This window comes from Mesoplodon bidens, assembly GCF_964165515.1.
Source record: "Mesoplodon bidens genome assembly, chromosome: 3".
NCBI lineage: Eukaryota > Metazoa > Chordata > Mammalia > Artiodactyla > Ziphiidae > Mesoplodon > Mesoplodon bidens.
Window position 1 is genome coordinate 10,243,168 of NC_138178.1, and position 27,784 is coordinate 10,270,951.

The following is a 27,784-nucleotide window of genomic DNA, read 5'->3' on the forward strand; positions in this document are numbered from 1 at the left end:
TTTCTGTTTCCTATCATTCTTCTCAAGAATTTTTACTGTACATGGAAACTAAAAAGAAGTCCACATACCGCTTTATAAAGTTGGCAAAAAGTATCCGATGTGAGTATCCCAGCCTTCGAATTCTTGCTGTTTCCAGAATGCCTGTGTAGCGAAGCTGGAGCAGGACTTTCTCTTTGTCGTATTTTCTTGCCTGACGTTCATTGTTTGGTTTGATGCAGCGGACAAAGTGAGGTTGGCCGACCACCATTTTAGATAACAAATCCATCAGAGAATACTATAATATGCAACAAAAATAAAATCCCCAGCGTAACATTCAGAAACTTATGAGCTCGCAGGTCTTTCTTTTAATTATAAGAATAAAATCTGAAAACTGAGAGTTACACAGTAATTCACAATGAGGGATATATGTGTTAATAAATATTTTCTTTATAGTATATTTTTTAAAATACATATTTACTCATAAAAATGTAGAGGCAATAACTAGGAACTTAGCTATTAAAAGGTTGCCTGTGAATTCTTAAGGCAACTTTAATTAATAGATGAAATTATTTTTGATATAGCTTGTTTGGAAGTAATTATATCCTCTCAGGGAAACTGGCCAAATTACAATATTTAGCACACAATCTGGTTTCCTCCTTATACTATTAATTTCCTTGTCTAGTTCTTTTTTTGTAGAAAGTATGAAAGTAAACACTTTAATCCCTCTCAGTATCATCTCCTAGTTTAAAATAAAGACTGAGGGCTTCCCTGGTGGCACAGTGGTTGAGAGTCCGCCTGCTGATGCAGGGGACATGGGTTCGTGCCCCGGTCCGGGAAGATCCCACATGCCGCGGAGCGGCTGGGCCTGTGAACCATCGCCGCTGAGCCTGCACGTCTGGAGCCTGCGCTCTGCAACGGGAGAGGCCACCGCAGTGAGAGGCCCGCGTACCGCAAAAAAAATAAATAAATAAAATAAAATAAGGACTGAGAAGTTAATGCATTTTACTACGTAAGACACAGTTATAAAAATAAGCAAATCCACTTAAGTACTCTAATCTGCTCTAGTTTGATAATTTTCTTATTTTAGAAATATTTTAATCACATAGATATGAAAACCATCTTCTGCAGCAATACCTTATTAAAACAGCAGCCAATTGCTGGACAACCAAGTATAACACAGTAGGATAATCACGGTTCAACTAAAATGGAATCCCAACAAACCAGTATGTCAAAGACCGGGATTACAACTGTTGGCAAGGTAATGAGTATATGAACATAGACAGCTGTTGATGGCTGAATCCCCTTTACTGATGGAAATATAAAGCCTGCGTTACAAAGCCAGTGCAAACCAAATCCTGGAACTGGGCAACTGACAAAGCACTGGGTTTGCACAGCTTCCTCTTGGGCACCGACACTCAGCTGTGAGCTTCTTCAAACAGCTGGGGTCTGCCACTTTGGGGCCCTTTTCATAACATTTATCTGTGAGTCATCATTGCAAACATCTGCCAGACACTAGAGATAGAAAGGTGATAGATGTGTCTGTTGGCATGCTGAGCAAGAGCTCCCTGCAATTTAGGCACTGGTGTTTCTTAGGGACCAAGGCAGCGTATTAGATCATGTTCATCCTCCTCTGCAGAATGAAACATAACTTAAAATATGGTACATACTATGCGGAATTACCTTCTATCCCTTTTCACTGCAGCCCGAGGTGTAAAACGACTTTATGAATGAACGGCTTGAACATACACACACTGTTTGATGTCAACAACAGTGGTATGATAATGGTTTTGGATGACTCACTTAAAGACAAAAATAATCTGGCTGTAAATACTTTCAGTCCTTCAGCTGTGCTGCAGCCTGCTGTAAGGTGGATGTACCAGCAGCAAACGAGATATTAAGCATATAAATGCACTAGGTGCTGCTCAAAGATGTTAAGCACACACAGTCTGCTACAAGCTTAGGACTTGAGAAATATTTAATAAAGCCACCCAGTTATTTTTAAAAGTATTTCATGACTCTGTTAGGGAACTGGATTTATTCACTGAACATGTAGTAAATTTAACCCCATTTCCTCCCCTTCTCCCACATTACACGATATTAATAAATTTCTAAATTTTAGGTGGTATTTTATTCATTTTCATTGGCTGGTTAGTATGACTTTATCAGAAGAGATAAACAAGAACTGGAACCAATAATGAAGGCAGGGTTATCTAGAGTTTGTTCTCCAGGGCCCAGAGAGAATGAAGTGCTTCTTTTCTTTCCTATCTCTCTCCTACCCTGTCCAAGGAAGAAAGGTCACCTTGGTCCTATGCTAAGGACACAGTGACTCACTTCCTTGGCATGTTACTGGTATTTCCCTGGTGTCCCTTCTCTTTGTCCCATGCCTACACCAGTTCTGTTTTTCTTTTGAGGTGTTCAGCTCGTCTAGGTACAGGGAGATGTGGAATGGAGGTGGATGCTCAACCCTGTCCCATCTGTCCACCTTAAGGTCATTCAGGGGTGGGATCCCCTTAAGGTCATTCAGGGGTGGGAAGGAGGACTGATGGTTTTCACACCATTGAATTTCAAACCCTTTTAGGCTTTATTCTAGTGTAAATGTGTTTGGTTCTATGGACAAATTTTAACCAAGCTACAGACCGCCATTAAGATTGACCTAGTATACAATAATTTCATCAATAAAATACCAAAGTAAACCAAACCACAGGTTTTTGAGAATGCACTGTAATATATTGTGTATCTACCAGATAGTAAATGAAATACAACACAAATTCTCTTTTGCTAATAGCACTCTGATATTTGTTACTTACTTTTAATCTGTAACTCCCATTTAGAATAAATAACATGCCTAAGCACAACACAACATAATTTAATATCTTACTCTAAAATACGATGCAACTGTTTGTGTTTTCATGTTGGTTGTCTCTCTGGCGTGACGGGTGGCTTCTCCAGTTTCACCCTAAGACCCAGAAAGACAGCGATACTTCAGCACCTATTGTACTTTATGCTCTACAGGGAGCACGTGGCATTTTCCTTAGTCTATGCCTTCACATACATAAAATAACAAAATGTTGAATTTTTATTTTAAGGTAATTGTTTTGCCAGTCTCATTGGGATTTTAATCAGTTTTGCATGGAATGTACCTCTGACCTTAGCTAATACATTTTTAGTTGGTCTTAGAGTAACATTAAAACTAGCTATAAATGAAGAGTTAGGAATATATCAGAAATGCATGATTATCTTAGTGACTAGCGGTAATATGAACATAACATAAATATCTGTTTAAGTAGAAAAGAAAGATCAAAGGGAGAAAACGAAGGGAAAGGCTGTTTACTCTTATCATACAAATACTTCCATTGTAAAGGTTAGGTTCTTAGACTCACTGCCATGAAAAATACATTTCCTTACCTTTGTCAGGTTGATTGATTTTTCTGAAGTCCTCATTTGATAGTTTATTATGTTTTTAGTTTTAGAATATGGCAGATTACCTATGGGAATGTAGATAAAATTAATACACCTTTTAGAATCCTTAATGGTAGAAGATTTCCTCCATTTACTTCAATGTTAAAATAAGCATTGCTGGCCCTGCAATATTCATACTCACATGCTTGGTTAACTAGTTACTGAGACACTTACATATAAAATAATATTACTTGAAAATGTATAACAAATTTTAAATTCAGAAAAATACTCCAGCTTAGAGAATAGAAAAAGGAGAGGTAAGTGTTGGATTTCCGTTTAATTGCTACAAGATATGGGGTGATTAGGATAAAGGGAGCAATTTGCTTCTTTTTGTGTGTGTGCTAAATAGCATCTGAGACTTTCTTGAATGCAAATGTAAGCTTTACAATGGGCCTTAAAAATCATATGGATCATTAATTCACATGAAGTGGTTATAAGCAAATCAAGTGTGGTTGAGGGCAAAGGACGTTTTCAACCTAACATTCAGAAATATGTGGCTGGTGCTAGGGCTCTATAATTGTACACAACCCAAGGCTGTGGAAAATCACAGTGTAGTGAGAAAGATTATGTCCTTTGAAGCCAGGAAGACCTGGGTTTGCATACCAGCGTAGTGTTTTAATTGTGGATCATCTACTTAGTCTCTAAGTCACAGTGTGAGTCCATAAAATGTGGATAACTATGCCTACCTCACAGGATTTTGATGACAGGTGACAGTATGTCTAGCCCGAGGTGCCTGGAAATGTCAGTTCTCTTTCACTCGCTGCCCACCTCCCACCAAGCACAATACACCAACTAACCCACGAGCCAAGAGTTTATCATCCTAGTAGGAATGTTCAAAATATCTCCAGAATTCCGTATCACTTCAGGAAGATTGTTTCTCTCTCTTTCTTGCAGGCAATGAGGCTACATATTTTGGCAAATCCCTCACATTTTTTTGTGGCTGCAGAAGGCTGGCTCAGAGATGAGGGTGCAGGAAGGAGCCCTGCCTGGGGTGCGGCTGGCAGCGCCCTGCTCTGCTCTCGTCCCCTTTCCCTCATCACCCCAGGAAAAGGGCTGGGGAGGGGGTGTGACTTTTGTGCGGGGCTGAAGCTGCATTCAGCACGGTTCCCTCTTGAAATGTGACTCCTGCTGAACAGAGCTGAGTGGACAGAGACGGTAACTGATGATCCTCAGAGGGGCAGCTTCAGGAAGTACGCCTACTGTTCTTTTTCTTTCTTTCTTCTTTCTTTCTTTTTCTTTCTTTCTTTTCTTTCTTTCCTTCCTTCCTTCCTTCTTTCTTTCTTTCTTTCTTCTTTCTTTCTTTCTTTTTTTTGGATTACCAGGGAAGGTTTTAAAAAAATAATTTAATTGGGGAAAAAAGTGACCATAGACTTGGAGATTTCTTGGAAGCATGATGAACATACAAAGTGCTAGAAGCACATGAATTAGGATAGACCCTTTGCTTAATAGATATCATTACTTAATATTAACCAAACATAAAGTAAAAGTTTAAGTCTATCTGAAAATCAAACAACTAGAGGAAATTGAAAGATTACTAATTTCCCTTTAATGAAATTTACACACTAACCATAAAATTATTTAACAACAAAATAAAGTGAGAGCCTTTCAAAAACTCATTTATGCATACCAGCAAGAACTAAAATTAGCGTAGATCTTAATTTCAGAGAAATATATCCTCTTTGCCTCTATAGTTGACCTGATGAATGAACCTGTGATAAAACAAACTAGAGATTTGAGCTGCCAGCAATTCTGATGTATTTCCCCCTAATGCTGGCCAAACTATATTTCATATTTGCATGCAAAGAGCCATGGTTATTTTAGAATCTTGGAGACAGCATAATGTAGAACCGATGAACCTGAGCTTTCAAGCCTAATTCTAAGACTTCTCAGTGAGGTAATGTTGAGGAAGCAGCTCAACATTCCCGAGTCTCAGTGCATCAGCTCCTCCTCAGAGTGTTGTTTTTAATTTATTTATTTAATTTATTTATTTTTGGCCGCGTTGGGTCTTCGTTGCTGTGCGCGGGCTTTCTCTAGTTACGGCGAGCGGGGGCTACTCTTCATTGCGGTGCACGGGCTTCTCATTGCCGTGGCTTCTCTTGTTGCAGAGCACGAGCTCTAGGCATGTGGGCTTCAGTAGTTGTGGCATGCAGGCTCAGTAGCTGTGGTGCACAGGCTTAGTTGCTCCGCGGCATGTGGGATCTTCCCGGACTAGGGCTCGAACCCGTGCCCCCTCCACTGGCAGGCGGATTCTTAACCACTGCGCCACCAGGGAAGCCTGAGTGTTGTTTTTAGAAGTAAATGAAAGTACTTAGTACAGTGACTAGCACACTGCAATTTCTAAATAAAGTTATCTATTGTCATTGTTATTTTTATTATATGTGTACACATCTAGCTGAATGTAAACCCCAAACACCTTTGATAGCTTTGAGGTTGAGTCACTGAAACACCTCTGACTATAGAGTTCTGCTCTTCTCCCTGGCCAACTAGACACTGTTCTGCTGAAAGTCGGGAGACATGGCATAGTATTGAGAACCTGGTTGCATATTTTATAAGGGTGAAAACATGAAATTAGATGCGTAGATGCTGTTGGCAGATACAGAAAGAGATGGCTATCTTTTTTTATGTGAATTCACTTTATTAAGAATATTTATAATATATATCGTCTTTTAGAGTTAATATGAGACAAGGGAGGGCCGCATCAATCTGTTTGAGTTAAATGCTCCAAAGTTGGAGCTTTAATACAATTATATTGTTTCTAAAATTCAAAGGCTTTCTTTTTTTAAAATTTTTATTGGAGTATAGTTGATTTACATAGACAATTGTTAAAGTCAAAACTGAAGACTTTTTTTCTGGACAAGATAAAGTAACACAGACTGGATTACCTTCTCACCTAAAACAACTAAAAAGACATACGAAGTCTATGGAACAGTTTTTTTTTTCTTTCCAATTTTTTTACTGTGGTAAAATAGACATAACATAAAATTTAGCATCTTAACCATTTAAAGTGTACAGTTCAGTGGTATTAAATACATTCATAATGTTGTGCAACCATCACCACCATCAATCTCCATAACTCTTTTCATCTTGTAAAACTGAAATTCTATATCCATTAAATACTAACTCCCCATGCCCCCCATCCCAGCTCTTGACAACCAACGTTCTACTTTCTGTCTCTATGATTCTGACTACTCTCAGTACCTCATATAAGTGGCATCATGTAGTATTTGTTTAGGAGCAACAATTTTTGCATCAAGCAACAATTTCTGCATCAGTATAGGACACTGATCCCTGAGAGAGAGGAAACAAATGAGGTGAGCCCTATGATTACTCCAGCTTTCTGTCCAGAGGGTTTATGTTGCAATGCAGGGAGGGGAACCCAATGAAGCCTGGAGAGAACAGATGTAACCAATAGGAAACAAATAGCAAGATAGTGTCAAGCCCAACCATATTGCTAATCACATTAAATTTAAATTGTTTGATCACCCCAATTCAAAGGCAGAGGTTATCAGGTTGGATTTAAAAAAGCAAGGCCCAATTATATGCTGTCTACAAAAAAACCCACTTTAAATATAAACTCAAAAATAAGTTGAAGTTAAAAGCATAAAAGATACACCATTTAACTACTAATCATAAGAAAGTTGGAATCTTCCTATTAATATCAGGCAAAGTAGATTTCAGAACAAAGAATAGTACCAGACATAAAAGAGTTATCTAGTAATAATAAAGGGGACTATTCATCAAGAAGATATAACAATTCTAGATGTTATGCATCCAATAACAGACCTTAAAGTACATAAAGCAAAAACTGATAGAAATGAAAGAAAAAATAGATAAATTGACAATTATAGTCAGATATTTCAAAACCACTTTCTCAGTAACTGAGAGAACCAGGAGAGAGAAAACTCGTAAGTATACAGAAGATCTGACCAATATTATCAACCAAGTTGACCTAATTGCCACTTATGGAATACTCCACCCACCAACAGCAGAATACACATTATTTTCAAGTGCAAATGAAACATAAAACAAGATAGAGCATATTCTGGGCCATAAAACATGTCTCAATAAATTTAAATGAATTAAATCATACAAAGTATGCTTTCTGAGCAATACAAAATTAAATTAGTAGTTGATAACAAAAAGATATCTGGAAAATCCCAATATATTTAGAAATTAAATGTAATACTTATAAATAACCCCTATAAATGCCTATATTAGAAAAGAAGAAATTTTCTTAAATCAATGACTTAAGTTTTCATCTCAGAAATCAGAAGGCAAAATAAACCCTGAAAGAAACAGAAGAAAACAATAAAGACAAAAGCAAAAAAAAAAAAAAAATTAAAAGTAAAAATTCAATAGACAAAATCAATGAAACTATAAGTGGGTTCTTTGAGAATATCAATAAAATTGATAAATCTCTAGAAAATCTATCAAGAATAAAATGAGAGAGAACATACATTATCTATATCAGGAATAAGAGAGCTGATATAACCTCAAGATCTACAGACATTCAAAGGATAAGGGAATATTATCAAATTTATGTCAATAAAATTGACAGCATAGATTAAATAGAAAATTTTCCTAAAAGATACAACCTACTCGAAAGCTAATTCAAAAATAAAATATCTTGAATAGCCTTATATTTATTAAAGAAATTGAATCTGGAGTTAAAAGTCTTCTCACAAAAAAATGCTTCAAATCCAGATGACTTTCCGGGTGAATTCTATTAAGTAATTTAGGAAGAAATAATATTCACTCTATTTTTCTTGAAAATTGAAGAGGAAGCATTATTTCTCAATTCATTCTATGAGGTCAGTATTACTCTGATCCCAAAATCAGAAAAAAGAATTAGAAGAAAACTACAGTCCAATGTTCCTCATGAACATAGATGCAAAAGTTCTTAACAAAATTCTTAGCAAATTGAATCTGGCAATATATAAAAAGTATGTCAAGATTTTCCCAGGAGTTTGGGATTGACATGTACAAACTGCTATATTTAAAACAGATAACCAACAAGGACCTACTACTATATAGCACAGGGAACTCTGCTCAATATACTATAACAACCTAAATGGGAAAAGAACTAGAAAAAGAATAGATACATGTATATGTATACCTGAATCACTCTGTTGTACACCTGAAACTAACACAACATTGCTAATCAACTATACTCCAATATAAAAAAAACTATATTTCAATAAAAAATTTTTTAAAAGACTTTCTCAGGAATAAAATTCGGTAAAACGTTCAGAAATCAATCCATGTAACTCACCATATTTACAGATATAAGGAAAAAACAAAGCAAAAACAAATGATAATTTCAATAGATGCAGAAAATTCATCTATGTACATCAAGAACTCATCATATTTTACTGTCTAAATATATGCTCTTTATTGTGTGTCAGTTATACCTCAACAAACTATAAAAAACGAAGTGCAGAGAACAATTTTGAACTCCAATATAAAGAAAAAGACCAAACTACATTTTTTGTCTACTTAAAAGCAAATGCAAGGATTATATGGTTGGTTGGAAAAAGGCACACCACTTTTTAATCAATTAGGCAGAACTCACTAAACGTGTAGAATCCCAAAGAATCATCCAATGTTGCCCACTCCTGACACAGCAGGTAATTCTGAACTCTCTGAAGGTGACGGTACTCTTTTAGTGAGCAGCTAGGACACCACCGTATTTTCTGGTAAGTAATTCAAAACTTTTCTTTAATGGAAACCTAGCTTCTTTGTAAAAATAAAACCAACTCACGCACCAAAAAAATGGAAGGAAATTGCCTCAGCTTACCTGTTTTTGTTAGAGGGTGGCTGACTAGCTGCCGAATTACACTGTTTTCTGATGACCTCAAAAGTAGCACAATATCAGTTGGAAAAGTGTCTCTATTTTTAGCTAAGAACCCACTTGCATTATAGATGACCTGTTGATAAAGTATGTTATCATCATTGTCACAATCAATGTCATCACCCTCATCCTCATCAGCAGCAGCAGCATCATTATCATTACCAATAGATATTTATTGAGAGCTTACCTAGCTCTAAGTGACAGGTACACAAAGATTTACAAAGGTAGTCCCTTACAACTTGGTTGGAAAAGTGAACCTCTCCAGGCTTACATTATATCTTTTCAGAGAAAAATCTGTGTCATACTGATTGTATTTGGGTTGAAATAATCAAAGAGGTTTGATTCCTCCCATTTATTATATCATGTTGGAAATTTTGTGGGTCTCCCTTCTCTATTTGGAGGGTTGGGGCCACCAAGGTATTCTCCTTTCTATGATCACTGATTCACCTGCAGTGAAAAGGCTTTTATAGATTTAGTCTCAGTAGTAGTGTGGTCTAAATACACTGTAGGTGTTTGTGTTTCTGGCACTTATAAATAATTTTAAGATTTTTAAAGATCAATGTAACCCAAAGATTTTTGTAGGATGGTCCAATGTGGCTGTTGTTATGGACTGAATTGTGTCCCTCCAAAATTAATATGTTGAAAATCTAATCCCCAATGTGACTATTTTGGAAACAAGGTCTTTAAGGAGGTAATGAAGGTTAAATGAAGTTTACTGTAAGAGTGAGGCTCTAATCCCACAGGACTAGTGTTCTTAGAAGAAGAGGAAGATACACCAGAGATCTCTTTCTCTCCCTCATATGTTCACAGAGAAAAGGCCATATGAAGGCACTGGGAGAAGGCAGCTAACTGCAGGCCAGGAAACAGGCCTCACCAGATGTGCTGGCACCTTGATCTTGGCCTTCTAGCCTCCAGAACTGTGAGGAAATAAATTTCCATTGTTTAAGACACCCAGCCTGTGGTATTTTTGTTATGGCAGCCCAAGAAGACTAATACAGTTGTTAAAAATAACTGGATAGGGCTTCCCTGGTAGTGCAGTGGTTAAGAATCTGCCTGCTAATGCAGGGGACACGGGTCTGAGCCCTGGTCCGGGAAGATCCCACATGCCGTGGAGCAACTAAGCCCGTGCGCCACAACTACCGAGCCCGCATGCCACAACTACTGAAGCCCACGCGCCTAGAGCCTGTGCTCCACAACAAGAGAAGCCACCGCAGTGAGAAGCCCGCACATCGCAACAGAGTAGCCGCCACTCGCCACAACTAGAGAAAGCCCGCGCACAGCAACGAAGACCCAACGTAGCCAAAAATAAATTAATTAATTAATTTTAAAAGAACTGGATAAAATGATCATAGGAAATTCTTAACGAATATTTTAAAGTAGGCTTATTTGGAAAATCACATGCTGAAAATCATGAGAAAGGTTATAACTGTAATATTTAAGGTAGATTTTGTTTTCAATGACAAAAGTCTGGACTACTGACTGACACAGAAGTTCTATTAGACTAGAATGCTCGGGGTTCTGTGGTATTTTATTTTGTTTGTATATGTCTATGAATTCCTTCTTGATTTGAGTATCTTCTTAGTCCTCCAATATTTATAACATCATTGTGAGGGAAAGACCCGTTATTCTCTACAGAAGGGAAAGAAACTGTCTCCTGGGTTTCTTTCCATATGTAGGATGGCATATCTGAGGTTTGCTCTGGTGTAGGAAGTGTATCCACCAGTGCATAAACACTGCTTCCTCTGACTGCATGACAGTCCATCAGTTAATTCTAACTAATCAGCTCAGGGATCTGGCCCTAACTCCAGCCTGGTACCTTCTCTTGTTGGGAAGGAGGAGAGACAAAGGCTGCCATGGACAGAGAAGCAACTCAAGTCTGAAGAAGGCAGTTTATATAAAAGGTTCTCAGCTATCATTAAAAGAAGAAAAAAATAGGTACCCATTGGCAGCCAACCACATGCCAAGCCACACCTTAGGATCAGAAAGATGGACTCTTTATATCATTACAGCCATCTATAAATATTTTGGGCCATAATTTTCATGGCCTTATTATTCAATGAAAGACTAAAGAGAAACTCAGTTATAATGTTTCAGAGTTCTTACCTTTCCTGCATAATGGTGAATTCCAAAACTAAGTTCCATTCTTTTAGGCCTCCAGAAGTACTGTGATTTCAGATTACCTTCAAATTTTTCTGTAGAAAAAAATTTAACTCCAATATCAAGCATGTAGGAGGGCCTCAAAAAATACCGATGGACAGAATCATCTCTTTCACCATAAAATGGAAAATGTGCAGTGAATAAACACAGAAAATTTTATATAGTTATTACATGCAGATTTGTAATATAATTATAAATGGTAAGGCAAAACTTGAGATCATGAATTTTACCATTCCAATATGATTTAGGTCAGCAGGTCTCAAACCTTAGCAAGCATCAGAATCACCTGGAGTGTTTGTTAAAATAGAGTGCTGGGTCCCACCCCCAGAGTTTCTGACTCAATAGGTCTGGAGTGGGATCCAAAAATTAACATTTCTAGCAAGTTCCCAGGGGATGCTGATGTTCCTGGCCTGGGGACCCCATTTTAAGAACCACTGGTACAGAGGAAGGAAACTAAGTACTTGAGATTGTCCAGAGAGCTTTGTGAAACACAGCTGGATGTGAAGCCATGAGCCTAGAAATTTGGTATTTTGGTTTTCTTTTTTATAAGAAGAGCTATAGGCTGTTATTGATTACATAGGAAACACAATAGGATCACACAGGCATTTCTACAACAGTTTTACCAGCACAAGTTCTCTGTTATTTCATGTCCTAGAAGGTACATTTTTTTTTTTTTTTTTTTTTTTTTTTTTTTTTCTTTTTTTTTTTTGCGGTATGCGGGCCTCTCACTGTTGTGGCCTCTCCCGTTGCGGAGCACAGGCTCCGGACGCGCAGGCCCAGCGGCCATGGCTCACGGGCCCAGCCGCTCCGCGGCATATGGGATCCTCCCAGACCGGGGCACGAACCCGTATCCCCTGCATCGGCAGGCGGACTCTCAACCACTGCGCCACCAGGGAGGCCCAAAGGTACATTTTAACGTCAAAATCAAGGGACTAGTATGAAATGATTTCCCCACCATGTTGGGGTTATTTTCTTTTCCATCTAGTATCGTCCAACTAGAGGAGAGAACAGGTAATCAGTGAGTCAGATAAATGACGAGAACATCACAGATGAATTTATTTCCTCCCTGTTAGGCATCTCATTTCCAATTCTGGAGCTGTCCTTTTGCCCTGTCCTCCAATTTCTAGTTTTGGGCTGGATAATTACTAAGGTCATTTCTAACATAAAATCCTATGATTGGGGCTCTACCATAATACAAGAAGAAGTCCACTATTGAAACTTGTTTAATTCGTCACTAAATATTTCACCCTATTATAAACATTCACTGGTCTAGGTATTAGATCCAAAGCCTCTTCCTCAACGTTAGATATGCAGGCTTTGTCACAGCAATACTCTACTAGATATTTAAAAAAAATTTTTTTAAATCATTCATAATTACATGACAGTATTACATGAAAACTATGTAGACATACTGAATTTAAAACTCACCTACAAGAGTTTGGTCGGTGGCCTTGGGAAATCTACACTCTTCATCGAGGAGGGACAGTAAACCCATTGGCTTCTGCAGAAACATATCTAGGAGAGGCCGGTTATCTTCGTATTCAATAACTCTAGCATCCACATCTTCATTTAGGTATTCATTCTATAACGGGACATGATATGTATAGGAACACTTAAAATTTTGTGCACAACATGTAACTTGGCAGCAATTACCTAAAATTCTACTTTACACATATTATAAAAAATTACTCCCTATGACCTTGCCCTTAAACTGAGGGTATCATTTTACTTCGCTCTCCCCAGAAGTGCTAGTTCATTAAAGTTAGCACTGATGATACTCAGGGTAGGAATAAAAAGTTTCTCGCTTCTAGACTAGAATTACAGGCATCTCAAGTTTTCCAGATGCAGGAGACTATGTTGTTAATGGGCAGTAATAAAATCCTGTTCCAGAATTGATAGAATATGAATTAGGTACATCTTAGGGTTACACTTCCCCCAGTTTAAGCCTTTTATCTAAATTCAGAAATGCTGGATCTCTCAAGAACATAGTTTTTCAGTCATGATGACATTTACATTGTTTGGGGTGAACGGCTGTGGGTCAAGGAACAACCAATGGCTGGAGAACCAAGAACACGTAGGCTCCCATCTGGGCTCTGCCACCTGACTAGCCATATAGTCCTCTGGAATTTTCTTACTCTTTAAACTTCTGCTTTTTCATCTACTAAACAGAAGTAACAATCTCCATCTAACAAAGTAATAATACATGGTACATTAGTGATCATTTGTGGTGGAGTATAATATAAAATGCATAAAATAAAAACAATAATTACTGTAAGATGTTGGTACCAGCACAACATAGATACTGATGATCTATTTTACAAAAAGGACAAGAAGAATTGTGCTGCAGCTTTGCTTCTCTGACTTTTGCCTTCATACTGGGTCCCCCTCACCCCCAGTGCTGCAATGTGTAAAAGACAGGACATCGACGACCTCTGAACTCGGACTTGTAGTGATGCTTACATGGAGGGTTCCCCCCACTTTCTCAGGTGATAAAGCAACTATTACTGGGGAAGTGTATCAAATAATTACTGACTGGGGAAGAATGCCCTGCACCATTCACAAACGGAAGTTACAGGCTACTTTCATTACCATTTTAATATGTTCTTTAATTCATTAAATATTTTCACTGAACACCTTAGAATAAGGCACTGTGATGGGTGATAAAAAGATGTTTAAAGCAAACTCTCTGTCCTCAGTGAATTTAAGATAAAACTTGAGTGATTAGCTTTGTAAATAAATACCCAAAATGCAAGGTAACACAGGATAGATAAACGCTAGATAGATAAATGTACTATAGGAGTTCAGAGAAAGAGAATTTATTTCTGGGATCTTCATGGATGAATTTAGCCAATGGCAGGTGGGGCATTTAATAAGCCAAAGTTTTAATCTCTACTTTTGGGGCCTTATAAAATTGAAATCACAGTCAAGAGTGTCACCAGGAAAAAAAGTAATTGTATATTTTTAAATAAAACAAAATCTAATATGTAAAAATGAGGCAGAACCTACTGGTCTAAAAGTTAGATCACCTGAAAGACATTCAGTTTACCCAGTACAAAAAATGGAAACAACGTTTGAAGTTTCACAGCTTTTTCACTTGAAGGTAACCTTGGGAGATGTACACAGACCTAGAATTACGTGACTGTCAGACACATTATGCTGACAGCATATTATAGCTTAAATGGCAACTGCAAAGTTCAAAAGAGGTTTTGTATATTTTCTATGATAAGTGTTCAAGGTTATGGTCTAAATCAATGCATTTGTCACTTCTATTTGCCTGTGTCAAAATCCACTGAGTGCTTTGGTGGCAGGTCATACAGAGCAGAGTAACTTGGGAAACAATGGGCTTAGACCTTTAAGATACTTGTTAGTATCTCCAGGCAAACCAATGGAGAAAAAATGCTGTTACTCAGGATTTACAAAGCACTCACTTTTAGTAAAGTTATCATGCCTAAAACAACCTATTATGTATTTTTATGGCCGTAATGATTTCAAAATGTTCAGTTGTTTTTAAGTATACGTGGAGAAATGTAGCTCATGTAACTACTCAGAAAGTCCTCTGCTATGTCCTGTACATTAAACAAATACATTTAAAGCAGATGAGTAGAGCTGTTAACTACAGTAAAGCTGAGCTGTTGAACGTATATAATCCCTACTCTGTTGAGATGCCCCCAATTCCCTTTTGAAAAAGGGATCATTTTAAGTATACATCAAGGAGAAAGGAAGTGAGAAGCCGTGGGTGTTAGAAAACCTCACGCCTGAAACAAGATCTCCTTGTTCTGCATTGAACTTTGAGTGTGAGGCGTGGAAGGACATAGCAGTAAGAAAGCCTATGGAAGATGCATCCACAGCTATGGCCTCAACAACAAGCTTAAATACCTCAGGCCAAAGCGTCACCCCAGGAGGGATTTGAGATTATTACCTTGAGTCCTCAGACTCACACAGCAGCGTGGGAGGGTGGCCACCATAAGCTGATAGAGCTGCAAGTTTCCACATGCTCCTAGGCAGGTGAAAATGCAAGCGTGGACTGCTCAGCATGGATCACCAACACAGTAAAGGCTCCACGCATATCACTCAGGTCTCACTCCCTCAGAGAGCCCCTTCCCAGTCTCCTGGTCTGATCCAGCAATACCCATTCCTCCACTGGTCACTCTCTATCCCTGCCCTGTCCCAGCCACCATGCTTTAAATTATTTCACAGTATTTCTAGCATCTTCATTTATCCTCCCTCTCTCTCATTAGAATGAAAACTCCATGAGGACAGGGACTTTTATTCCCCTCTGTACCCTTTCCCTCTGTATCTAGGGAGACTTGGGTGTGTTAAATAAATTACAAATCAATGAATGAAGCTCTGAGTGACTCTCCTGGGAAATTATCTTCTTTCTCCTACCCCAGCTTTATTGAAATAGAATCGACACAGAACATTGTGTAAGTTTTAGGTGTACAATGTCTTGATTTGATACACTTATATACTGAAAAATGATGACCACCATAGGTACCTAACAACTACATCCCATCACATAATTACCTCTTTTTTTTTTTTTCGGTGAGAACATTTAAGATCTATTCTCTTAGGAACTTTCAAGTATACACAGTATATAGGCAGCCTAGCAGACTGCATCATCATGTAAATGATAGACAGGTCTTACCTATTCCCCCCAAAGCACCACATTATCATTTTACTGTTGGAGAATACGTTTTTACAACCATCTGATAGTTTTGGCTAAGTCTGAAGTTTCAAAAAGAGCTTCCTGAAATCAAGGTTTCAATCAAGGAGTTTGGCTTATATGGTATTTTCTTGCATGCAAGATGGGTATATGCAGTAACAGGGCACACTGAAGTCTCACAGTGAACTTGCACCTGGGAAATGAAGCCATATCCTTCTCATGTAGGTAAGTCCATTACCTGACACTGCTCCACAGTTTTAGGTATTTTAGAATCTGGAAATATTTTAACAGTTGGTTTAGATGATCCTCAATATTTATTCTCCTGTGTTTGCTGTTTCAAGTCATAATCACTATCTCTTATTTTTATAAGTTTAGTCCACTTTTTAATGATTCTCTCTGCTTCAAGTCATGGGAGAAGAATGAATGGGATTTATATCAGATGGTATTTGCAGTTCACCTAGGTTTGTGGCACTGTCTCTGTGTAGATCATTGCAGACGATGCTACATAGTGAAATTCCTTGAACATTTGTGGAGCGCCTGCCATGTGTATATTTAGGGGCAGGTGGGACTGGGGAAGGTAGAAATAAAGGTGAAAAAGGTAGAGTTCCTGACCTTTAGAGTGTAGCAAGAACGCTCTCTGCCTTTCCATTCCAAACTTTAAGTTACATCCTAGGATTTCTTTGCTTTTGCTATATTCTCTTTTTCAGTTGTTCCATCTCCTAGGTCTATATCCTTCCTGTTAGGTGGTCTCTAAGCTCTCCAGCTGTCACAGTCTCTGTCACCACTGCCACCTGCCTCAGTGTTACTGTTCTCTCCAGTCTCCTTCCTTCCAGATGTATGTTGATTCTCCTTGGTCTTTCATGTGAAAATACTGTCTCTCTCTCTTTTCCCTCCCCTCCTTCCTCTCTCCCTTCTTCCTTCTTTCTTTCTTCAACTAGATGGAGCATGTTTTCTTCTGTACAAGAGAATACTTTGTTAGTTCCTTGTTTCTTCCGAACTTCGCTCATTTGTTTGTTCGTGAGAATATCCTGGATGGGTATCAGAAGACCCAGATTCTGGTCCTGGCTTTGGTTAACCAGCCTGTAACATTGGGCAAGTCACAGGGAGTCATTTGTACCTATGAAATATAAATGATCTATTTAGGTTTCTTCTGGTTCTAACATTTCAAAATGTCAAAACTGCCTGACTGTGTTGTGAAACTCAATGAATAAATGAATAAACGTTCTGTTGACAGAACACTGACAAGGGGGAAGAAGCCACATACATATTTATTCCCTGACGCCTGTCTTTTAGTAAAAGAATTCCTACTCACCAGCTGCTCATATGAGTGTACACATTCATGAAAATACTGCCCGCGTGGAAACCATTGAGAAGTTACTCACTCTAAGAGAAAGGCTTTATAGGTTGAAAATCTAGGACTTAGGGTGTTATCAGTACTCAAGGTGAACTGAGTATGTTTATTATAGTGAAAAACGAAATTTTGTCACTTTTTATCTTGAAATAATTTCAAACTAACAGAAAAGTGGCAAGAACAGTACAAAGAATTCCCATGTACCCTTTACCCAAATTCCCCGATTTCTAGCATTTTACTGCATTTGCTTTATCATTTGCTCTTTCTATATATACATATTATTTTTAGTAATAACATTTTACTGAAGTAGCTAAGTATTAAAAAAAAACTAAAAATGAAGAAAGCACAGCGGTAAATATACATGCTGTAAAAATCTGAACTCTTGATGTTAAGTAAAATTTATGATTGGAAATCTATTTCTTTTGATATTTTCTATTCAAAGTTTATATCAATGGTCTCGTTCATTTTTACGTTAATAGCAAGCTGAAGAGAATGTTGATCATCATTCATTTGAAATGACATAGGTCATTAATTCAGAATTTGACTAGTAACCTAATGAAAAAGTATTTTGCATAATACCTAATAAAATATACATGTTATATTTTACATATATTTAAGAACTTTGGAGAAAGGAGATTTAAATGATGCTCTCTAGAAGAGCTTCCTTTTTCAGAAAAAGAGATATATACATTTTGAGATGAAAAGTTTCACCTAGTCACTTTTTGTATGTGGTACCTAACCTTGAAAAGTCTTTAAAAGCCATAAAGGATTTTACAAATTTATATTCTATTGACAGGTATTGGTTTAGGATAAGCAGGAATTTCAGACGACATGTAGTTTTCTATGCGCCGGGATCTCTTTCACCTTAAACTATTTTTGCTTTACTGTCGTGTCTATGTCTTTACCAAAAAATTTTATTTCAGTTTGTCAATACTATATTCTAACCTTACATGTAGAAAACTATAGTAACTGTATACGGATTGATGCTCCTATAGTAACTGTATACGGACTGATGCTCCTCACTGTATATTTCACTCAAAATTATTTTTAATCATAATTAAGAGATTTTAAAAAATATTATCAAATTGTCAAAATAAGTACCAAAAATCCCCACATCACATTCAGGGTGTTGGCCAACTTCATTGATAGAAAAGAAGCAGACTGAGTGCAGCATGGGTGTTCAGGGAGGGACGGGGAGGACCCAGGAGCCCAGAAGGCTGCCTGCGGGAGCCAGAGAGGGAGGGTGGCCCGCTCACAGCCAGGAGAGGCTGCAGGGATGTGCCACGTGTATCTACTCATTTGGGTACCAGCTTCCATACTCACTTAGTAGGTGAGAAGTTTAAGGAACATTTGTGTGTGATCTCAAACAGTAGCCTAAAACTTGGCCAAGCATTTATAAAGGAAGATTTATTGCATCCCAAGGGTTTCTTAAATGTACAGCTGTCTTAATGCTTAAGGAAAATGCCTGTACAATTGCCTTTATCCCTTGGAGAGCTCACATAAGACAAATGCCACGACCATCACACACATATGGCGCGTGCAATAGGGAAGAAAGCTGGATATAAGATAAAAATTCACACTTTGCAAGCAAAACAATTTGAAGACATTTATAAGGGGTTTGTTTCGAATTACCCACATATTTTTTTTACCAGATGACTGATTCTTTTTACTTTATGATGATAAAAAACGTTGCAAGTATAGATACTATGTAATTGAACGAATCTTTGTTCTTTGTAATTGCCACAAATTATGTGTTGGAGCCCACATTCAAATCCTCAAAAGCTTTAAACTTTAGGATATGAACAGCTGGAGATAAAATTCATACACATCAGTTTCTGCGAGAAGCCAGAGCCATAATTGCAGTTATTGTTTCCATTACATGTTGTAAATAGCTTCCTGCTTATAAAATGACTTCTGACTTTTAATTTTAAACCCATGAGTGCATATATAAATTATATATATATATATGTATGCCTATCTTTTAGCAAAACAAATATTAATAGCTCATTTTAAAAACAAACTTTAGGGACTTCCCTGGTGGCGCAGTGGTTAAGAATCCACCTGCCAATGCAGGGGACACGGGTTTGAGCCCTGGTCTGGGAAGATCCCACATGCTGCGGAGCAACTAGGCCCGTGCACCACAACTACTGAGCCTGTGCTCTAGAGCCCGCGAGCCACAACTACTGAGCCTGTGTACCACAACTACTGAAGCCTGTGCACCTAGAGCCGGTGCTCTGTAACAAGAGAAGACACCACAATGAAAAGCCTGCACGCCACAACTAGAAAGATGCCCTCGCAGAGCAATGAAGACCCAATACAGCCAAAAAAAAAAAAAAAATGCAAAAAACTTTAGTTCAGTTAACAATCAGAAAAATGTGCTGCACTAATGGATCAGAAAGCTTATCCTAGGTAGAGATAGGCATATGAGGAAGGAGAGTGAATCTTCAGGATTCTAGAACAATGCTTTGTAGTATCATACATCAGTTCTGGGCCTAAAGAACAGTGGCATTGATTCCAATTCAAACTCATGCCCATGGGGGACTGATCCATGGTTCCTGTTCACGGAGCTCCCTTTCCTATGGAAGAAAACCAGAAAATAAGCAAAAACAAACCCAACAAAAGCAAAGTCATGGCTACAAAGTACCATGGAGATTCAGTGTGAGAGCTATTTCGAAAAGATGCCTCCCTTGTTAGAAATGCGATGGCTTGTTTGCTGCTCTTTGGGCTGCTAATTAAAAGCTTTTTGAAAAATATGGAAGTAAACAATGTGCATAAAATAATGCTATACAAATCAAATAGGGAAGGCTGAAATATGAATACTCTATTTGTGGAATTAATAAAGTTGACAGAAAAGTATACACTTTTCAGTTGCAACTTATTTAGCAGAGTTTGACTGAGTCTTGAATTTTAAACGATTACAACCATACTCCTCATCACCTATTTGCAGGGGAAGGGACCGAGATTATTAACTAATTTTCAAACTACTGTTTTCAGACATAAACTGTTCCTTTAAATTTTATTAAAGTCAAATGGTTCTTCTAGTGCTGTAAAAGTATGGAAGCTTCAAATGTTATATTCAAATATTAGCTTCAAATGAAATATCAAACCAGACAATTTTCAGGAGCTGTGTATTATACACATTAGAAAAACACTACTACTCTAGACTTACTGTCTTAGACATTCTAAATATCTAGATAGTAAGAAGAAAAAAAGATACAAGTTCTGGATGCTCTTGGTTGTGGGTTGAGATTATGAGGAATATAATTTACGTCCATAGAAAAGTAAGTTTTGAGAAGAAAAGAGGCATAGCTGCGAGTTAAAAATGAGGTTCCCAGGGACTTCCCTGGTGGCCCAGTGGATAAGACTCCGCACTCCCAATGCAAGGGGCCCACGTTCGATCCCTGGTCAGGGAACTAGATCATGCATGCTGCAACTAAGAATTTGCATGCCACAACTAAGGAGCCTGCATGCTGCAACTAAGACCACGTGCAACCAAATAAATAAATAAATAAATATTTTTTTAAAAAAATGAGGTTCCCAGATTCAGGAATATGTTTCAAAAGGTATACAAATGGTTAGTTGGAGGCAACCATTCTGAGAAACAAAACTATCCACTCAACAAACTATGGATTAGGTTACTATCATAAAGTCTTTCACTAAACATGTTTTACTGTAGTTTGTTGATTATGGTTTTAATAGAAAGTAATAGGAAAATTATATTCAAAATACCTTCATAACCAACCTTACTGTACATGTACTGTACATGCAAACAGAACTGGGGCAAAAATAGGAAACGCCTTTAGCCAAACTTTATGTCCCAATGTTGTAGGACTGTCGATAAAGATAATATTTGTTGATTAAAGCAGAACCAGAGTGGTTTCATCTGTGAAGATGCTACCCAAGGCTTGTGTCTTGCTCAGATTGGACAGATCATTTGTATGTCCATGAAACTGAGAACATTACGTCTTCCTGATAAGCAATAACGGCTTTACTAAGCGAAGGAGCTCTTAGGTCAAACCTATGATTACATTTCACCAGAAGAAGTGTGACCATGATTTTAAGTAATGATTTGGCTTAAGTAGCTGTTTCTTATGTATAGAAATTGGTGTAAATGTGCTCTCTTTATCTGTGGTAGCTAATACATACAGCTACATAAGCATTTCTCAGTTACAATTTTTGCTTTCACACGTAAGTGACAGAGTGAAAGAAAAAAAAACCAAACAGGTACACACACACGTTAAAATCAACAGAATCTCTGACTATTCCTGTGTCCACCAGATCACAGATTCACTGACCTGATCACTCAGCTGCCAATGCTTGGTCCGTAAGATTATGAAGTAGGGATGCTTGGGTCATTACCCTAGGAAGGCACTTGAAAGGACTGGGAATGGCCTTAATTCCTCAAAGTGCTTTGCATAATCTTGGATCCTAGTTGCATTTTTAATTTGTTGGGGCAATTCTGACTTGGTTTTGTCTTGAAAGCTTCTCAAGGATATTTTTAAAAGAGCCATATTAGAGTAGTTTCATTTGTAGCAAGCCCAAAGACAAAACAATTAAGAGCATTAGGATGATGAATGAAATTCAAAGCTATCAATCAAAGTGAACTGTAAACTACAATTTTATAAAAAAGTGAAAAGCAAATAATTATTGCAAGGTATGTACACTGGTTTAAAGGGTAGTTCCAATAAAATCAGGTTCTAACCTCAACCCCCCAAAGAGAAGAATAATAGAAGTCTGCTAACACAAGTTGTTAATTAATTAATCAGATGAGGAAATACACAAAGATGTACCTGGTCCCATGAAGCAGGAAATCCTAATAGATCCCTATCAAAAAGTCCAAACTAAAAAAAATTTACTTATTTCAATTTCTGGTTAGAATGGATTCTGTGAACATTGTGAGTCATTAAAGCAAGATGACATTGATTAATAAATATGTACTGAGCATTTGCTATATGTCAGGCTCTGAAGATACAAAAAGAATACACAATCCCACAATCCTTGACCTCAAGGAGTCTTCAGCCTAAGTGAGAGAGAGCAAAAATGGAAACTAAATACTGTGATGTCAAATGTCAAATGTTTTTACTGGAGCATAGAGGAGGGAGGAATAAGAATAAGTCTCACTGATTTTTTGGATTTCAGAAATGAGAAATGAAATGTAACATAACATTTTTGGCTTGAGTAAGCTGGTAGATAGAGATGCCATTCTCTAAGAAAGAATATAAGTGGGAAGGAAAGATGATGAGTTCAATTCTGGATAAAGTTCTGGAAGATGTCCTAATCAGGAGAGGTTTAGAGAGAGGCATGGGTTGGAGGTGAGGACTGGAGCATCCCTAGCATTTAGGGAGTAGTTGAAATATTGGAAATAGATTCTTTCCTAGTGAATATAAGAAGAGGTCAAAAATAGAACTCATTGAGAGCTAGCATTTAGGGCAGTAATTGGCTGCACATTGGAATAGACTGGGAACCTTTAAAGAATAGTGATAGCTAGGTCTCATTCGAAGATATCTGACTTAATTGGTCTGGGATAGGATCTGAGCACTGGGATTTTACTCAAGTGATTCAAATATGTAGCCAGGGTTAAGAAACACTGATTTATGGGCTGGTGCAGGAAGAGTAAAGGAGGAACCCATCAAAGAGCAAGAGAAACAGAAAGCGTGTTAGGGATGACAAAAGAGGGATTTTCCAGAAACAGGAACCTGTCCACAGGGTTGACAATAATGTGGAGACTAAAATGTTTCTGATACTAACGACTGATGAGATTAAGAAGGGCCCTTCCAGTAGCCAGATACTATGGACTCAATGTACCCAGGTGGGGAAGAAATCCACACATTACAGTGAATGTTGAATATGTTTTCAAGGAGCCTGGCTATGAAGGGAAGGGGGAGGGCCATGGCTACAGACATAGCAGGCTGGAGAAGGGCTCTGTTTTTAAAGACTTTAAAAGATTTCATCATATAACTAGGCCAAAGGATGGCACTACTGGAGAGGAATGGAGAAGGGGGAGTGGGAGAGGGTGAGAGAACGAGTCTGTGATGAACAAGAATCTGGGGTAGATGAGAGCTGTGCAAACACAGATAAAACCTTAAAGTTATGTCCCTTTTTTGACCTAAGAAATGTCACAATCCAAACATCTTTTGTGCAACCACTGTTTTCAAAATGTGATCTCAAAGTAAATTTGCAATAAGGCTAAATATTTTGAATCAAAAGAGGTTCATGTATCTCTAATTTATCTCAAATTTAAACAAAAACCTCAGTTTTAATCAGTAAACACAAAACAATTTAATATTATTGAAAGGAGAAATAGCACGCTAAATGATATAAAATACGACTATTTCTTTTAGACTTGATTAACTAAATAATTTTAACACTAACGTTTTGCCAAATGCAATTCAAGTGAGTTTCTGACTTTTGAAGCTGAATCATTATTTCACATTGTACTGTGACAAAATTACCGTTTCATGGCATTTACATCAAATCCATTATCTTGCATTCTGCTGCCTAGCAACTGGAATTCTGAAGTTTAATGCATTTTAGATGGATATTTACATTTCAAACAGAATTTCAGCTATGCAGTCTACAGAAAGAGAAAGAGCTAGACACATCTGCTCACTTAAATTTCCAAAGGAAACTTTTTTGTTTGCAAGGACTCAGACCTGCTAAGTTTTGGAGAAGAGTCCAGTGATTTTTGGTGGAGGACACTCAGCATCACGTATCAAGACACACTAAATTCGTACCAGCTTTTTGGCTTGTTTTTGTTTTTATAATGAGCATGTAGAAAAGGAAATATTTTTTTGGTCTTTATTAAATGTTTCAGGCTTTAAATCTATGATTTAGGTCCTGCTTCACAGTACAATTCTCCACAGAACACACACACTGCATGCATCTATACTATATATAACAAAGCACCTCAACTTACCTGTTCCCAGGCGAACACATGTTGATTGAAATAAAACTGAATTTGTTCATTTGCAATGTTAATGCACAGCTGCTCAAAGGAATTTTTTTTGAAATTTTCGAAGCCAAATATATCCAGAATGCCAATGCTTAGCTCATCATCATTCCCACTGGAAGATTGAAGAGGCATTATTTTGAGTTCTTATTTATTTTCGTAGGAGGTAATTCAAAGCAGGGTATCTCAGAGTCACTTTTGTGATTTGGCTAAGAAACTACTACCAGAACATAGAGTGAAATTTTTTTCTTTTTTTTTTTTAATTTTTTTTTACATCTTTATTGGAGTATAATTGCTTTACAATGGTGTGTTAGTTTCTGCTGTATAACAAAGTGAATCAGCTATACATATACATATATCCCCATATCTCCTCCCTCTTGCATCTCCCTCCCACCCTCCCTATCCCACCCCTCTAGGTGGTCACAAAGCACCGAGCTGATCTCCCTGTGCTATGCGGCTGCTTCCCACTAGCTATCTATTTTATGTTTGGTAGTGTCTATATGTCCATGTGAAAATTTTCTTAATTGAAAAAGTTTCCCTCCACAGAACATTAACTAGGTAGCATTCATTTTAATAGGTAGACAGTATAATATTTTCCTTGTACTACAGAAACTACTCCTAGAACGAGTCATGAATCACAGGGAAAACCTAGCCAGCACTCAAAATATAGTATGAATACGTTCAGTAAAAACCACACCACACACACAAAAAAAAAACCATACCACAAAAGCAAAAATTCTGTGAAAGAGTATTTAGTCTCTCATTTTAGGACAGTTAAAACATCCTGCTAAAAATATTTTACTTATTTTAAAGAACTGTCATTTGGTTTTTAATTATACACTCATAATTTTTAATATGGGACGAACAGTAACCTGGAGAAAGATATAAATATATATTAATTTATATCATAATGAAATACTTTACAATACAATTAAATACTATTTCACAATTCAATATTCCAGATGCAATTTCCCCTGTTCCTCCACAAGGGCTACCTCTGTTCACTAATTTTGAGGGAGAGAGACTTAAGAACGTTATTCCTCCATGTTCTTAATTCTCTTGGATAGTTTGAATGATACTATGGTGTGGTGTGTATTTTAGTGGAAAAATATCAGTGAATTACATGCCTGAAATGTATATGAAATGGTCTTTTATGCTTAGTAAGCAAGTGTGAAAGAGGTGATCTTAAGGTAGGAATCCACCATATTTTTCACATACAAATTTCTAAAGATTATATAATTTATAGGAGAACAAAGCTTTGGATGTAAATGTAAGGATATATCTCGGCACAATCCCTAGTGTACAGAGAGCACTCAATGGTGGCTGTGATTTCAGATAAGGCACTAGACAGGCTGGAGACTTAAGTTGCATCTTGCATCTGTTATGGTCAGATAACACTACTGTTCACATCTTGCTCTATCACTTATTAGCTATCTAGAGCATTTCTTAACCAAATTTCATTGAAGATCATATGTACCCCTGCTGGGTTATAATGAGAGTTAAACTACGAAAAGAAAGTTTCCCTTTGCCTTGAAAATTTAATTCAATCCCTCAAAACAAAGACAAAGAACGGCTGAATAGACATTCTCTGCGAGTATAAAATGGTATATGCTTCACAGTACACCTTCTAATTAAAAGAACATGTAAATTGACAGTAAGAAGTCACATTAAAAACTCACTTTCTATTATGTTTATTCATGTTGCTACAGTTTCTGTGTTCCAGCAGTTTTAAAGTTTAATAGCTACCTGATGCAATGAAGTGGCACCATTAGGAAATAAAGCAGAGCTTAAACTAGAAACAAAACTTTAATAATTAAATGACACCAATTAGAAACATTTTCAAAGGGACTCACAGACAAATCAGTAAATTAGAAAACAGATTTACATCAGCTGACATTTGGGGAACAAGTTCTATGCAGTTTTTTACCTGGGTGGTGCGTTGTGCTTCAGTAAGCTGTTAATGCACTTGACTATCCAACTGAACAGGCGCCCATACAACGTTTTCGCTGTTGCATCCCTGACATCAGTAGCTTTCTCTACAGTATTGGGTCGTATGATGGTTTCTCCTCTAGTGACCACACAGTGGGAGGTGAGAGCTTCTTGTAGCTCATCTGCTTGAATGCAAAGCAAAGAAGCAGCTAAAAATAAACAAACATGTGTTGTTAGAAGATATGATGACAATGAAGTCGTTTCCCAGAGAATGAAAATGTCTTAATTCACCTTCTTCAAATGACATGAAATAAACATGTGAAGGTTTTATAATATAAAAAGAATAGCCTATTCAATAGGAGCCCTATGTTTCTTTTTTTTTTTTTTTTTTTTTTTTTTGCGGTACGCGGGCCTCTCGCCGTTGTGGCCTCTCCCGTTGCGGAGCACAGGCTCCGGACGCGCAGGCTCAGCGGCCATGGCTCACGGGCCCAGCCGCTCACGGCATGTGGGATCTTCCCAGACCGGGGCACGAACCCATGTCCCCTGCATCAGCAGGTGGACTCTCTACCACCGCGCCGCCGGGGAAGCCCCTATGTTTTTCTTCTTGATCATCTTTCTCCGCTTATCTCAACTGGTCAGCTATAGGCTGTTGTATAATACAGCACAACCCAAACTGAGCTGGATGACAGAGCGACCTTCCACACAAACCAGTGGTTGTTTAGGTCATGCCAAACACAATTTCACTAAATTAGGTTAAAATATTTAAAAACATAATGAACAGTTTTGCTACCATTTGGATGCCATTATTATAGACACATTTTCAAAACATGGAAATTAATTGTAAAGTTACTAGACTTCAGGGATATACCCAAACAAATGCATTTTAAATAACTTTTGCAAGATAGAAACAAACGAGCATAAAACATCTTGACATTCATATACTTTTTAATCATACTACTATTTTTCAGTTACATATGTCAATGACTAAAGTTTGTTCAAACTTATTGCCCGAACAAATATTTAATATTCAATTAAATATCACAGGTAATTTTAACTCAATGAACAAAACTCATTTTTGAATATAATAAACATCCTTAACCCAAACTATTACATGACAGATAGGCTGATTTCTCAAATCAGTCGTTCTCCTTTTAAAATATTTTGAACATTTTAAATTTAGTTTTAGCACTTGGGACAAGATATTTCTTGGTTATGTTGCTAAAATTGTTGAACCTTATTTAAACAAAATATTTTTTCACAATGTAGAAGTAATATAAGCTTAATACAGAAATCCTACCTTCAGAGAAAACATTCTGCGTTTCTTTCCTTCTAGGCATGTTTATTACCACTATTCTGCACATACATTTTATCTTAATATCTTAAGCATTTCCCATTTTGTTGAATACTGTTTGTTAATATAATTTTAATTTGCTGCATGATATTCTG

The 27,784-nt window shown here is 37.3% G+C and overlaps 1 protein-coding gene across 3 annotated transcripts in view; it reads right to left on the reverse strand.

Annotated features, from left to right (window-relative positions):
- Positions 1 to 13: 13 nt before the first annotated feature.
- LOC308614543 (myosin-IIIa) overlaps positions 14 to 27,784 on the reverse strand; it is a 129,593-nt gene continuing 101,822 nt past the window's right edge. For 2 of the 3 annotated variants that reach the window (XM_081228990.1, XM_081228991.1), the window contains 8 exons: positions 26,337 to 26,547; positions 24,377 to 24,524; positions 12,875 to 13,028; positions 11,393 to 11,481; positions 9,236 to 9,365; positions 3,385 to 3,464; positions 2,858 to 2,935; positions 14 to 274 (listed from right to left, as the gene is read on the reverse strand). In XM_081228990.1, coding sequence (XP_081085116.1) covers positions 23 to 274; positions 2,858 to 2,935; positions 3,385 to 3,464; positions 9,236 to 9,365; positions 11,393 to 11,481; positions 12,875 to 13,028; positions 24,377 to 24,524; positions 26,337 to 26,547 — 1,142 coding nt within the window. In that variant the 3' untranslated portion in view covers positions 14 to 22. Of the gene's footprint in view, positions 275 to 2,857; positions 2,936 to 3,384; positions 3,465 to 9,235; positions 9,366 to 11,392; positions 11,482 to 12,874; positions 13,029 to 24,376; positions 24,525 to 26,336; positions 26,548 to 27,784 lie in introns of those variants that run through there. The other variant, XM_081228992.1, reaches the window with a different exon arrangement.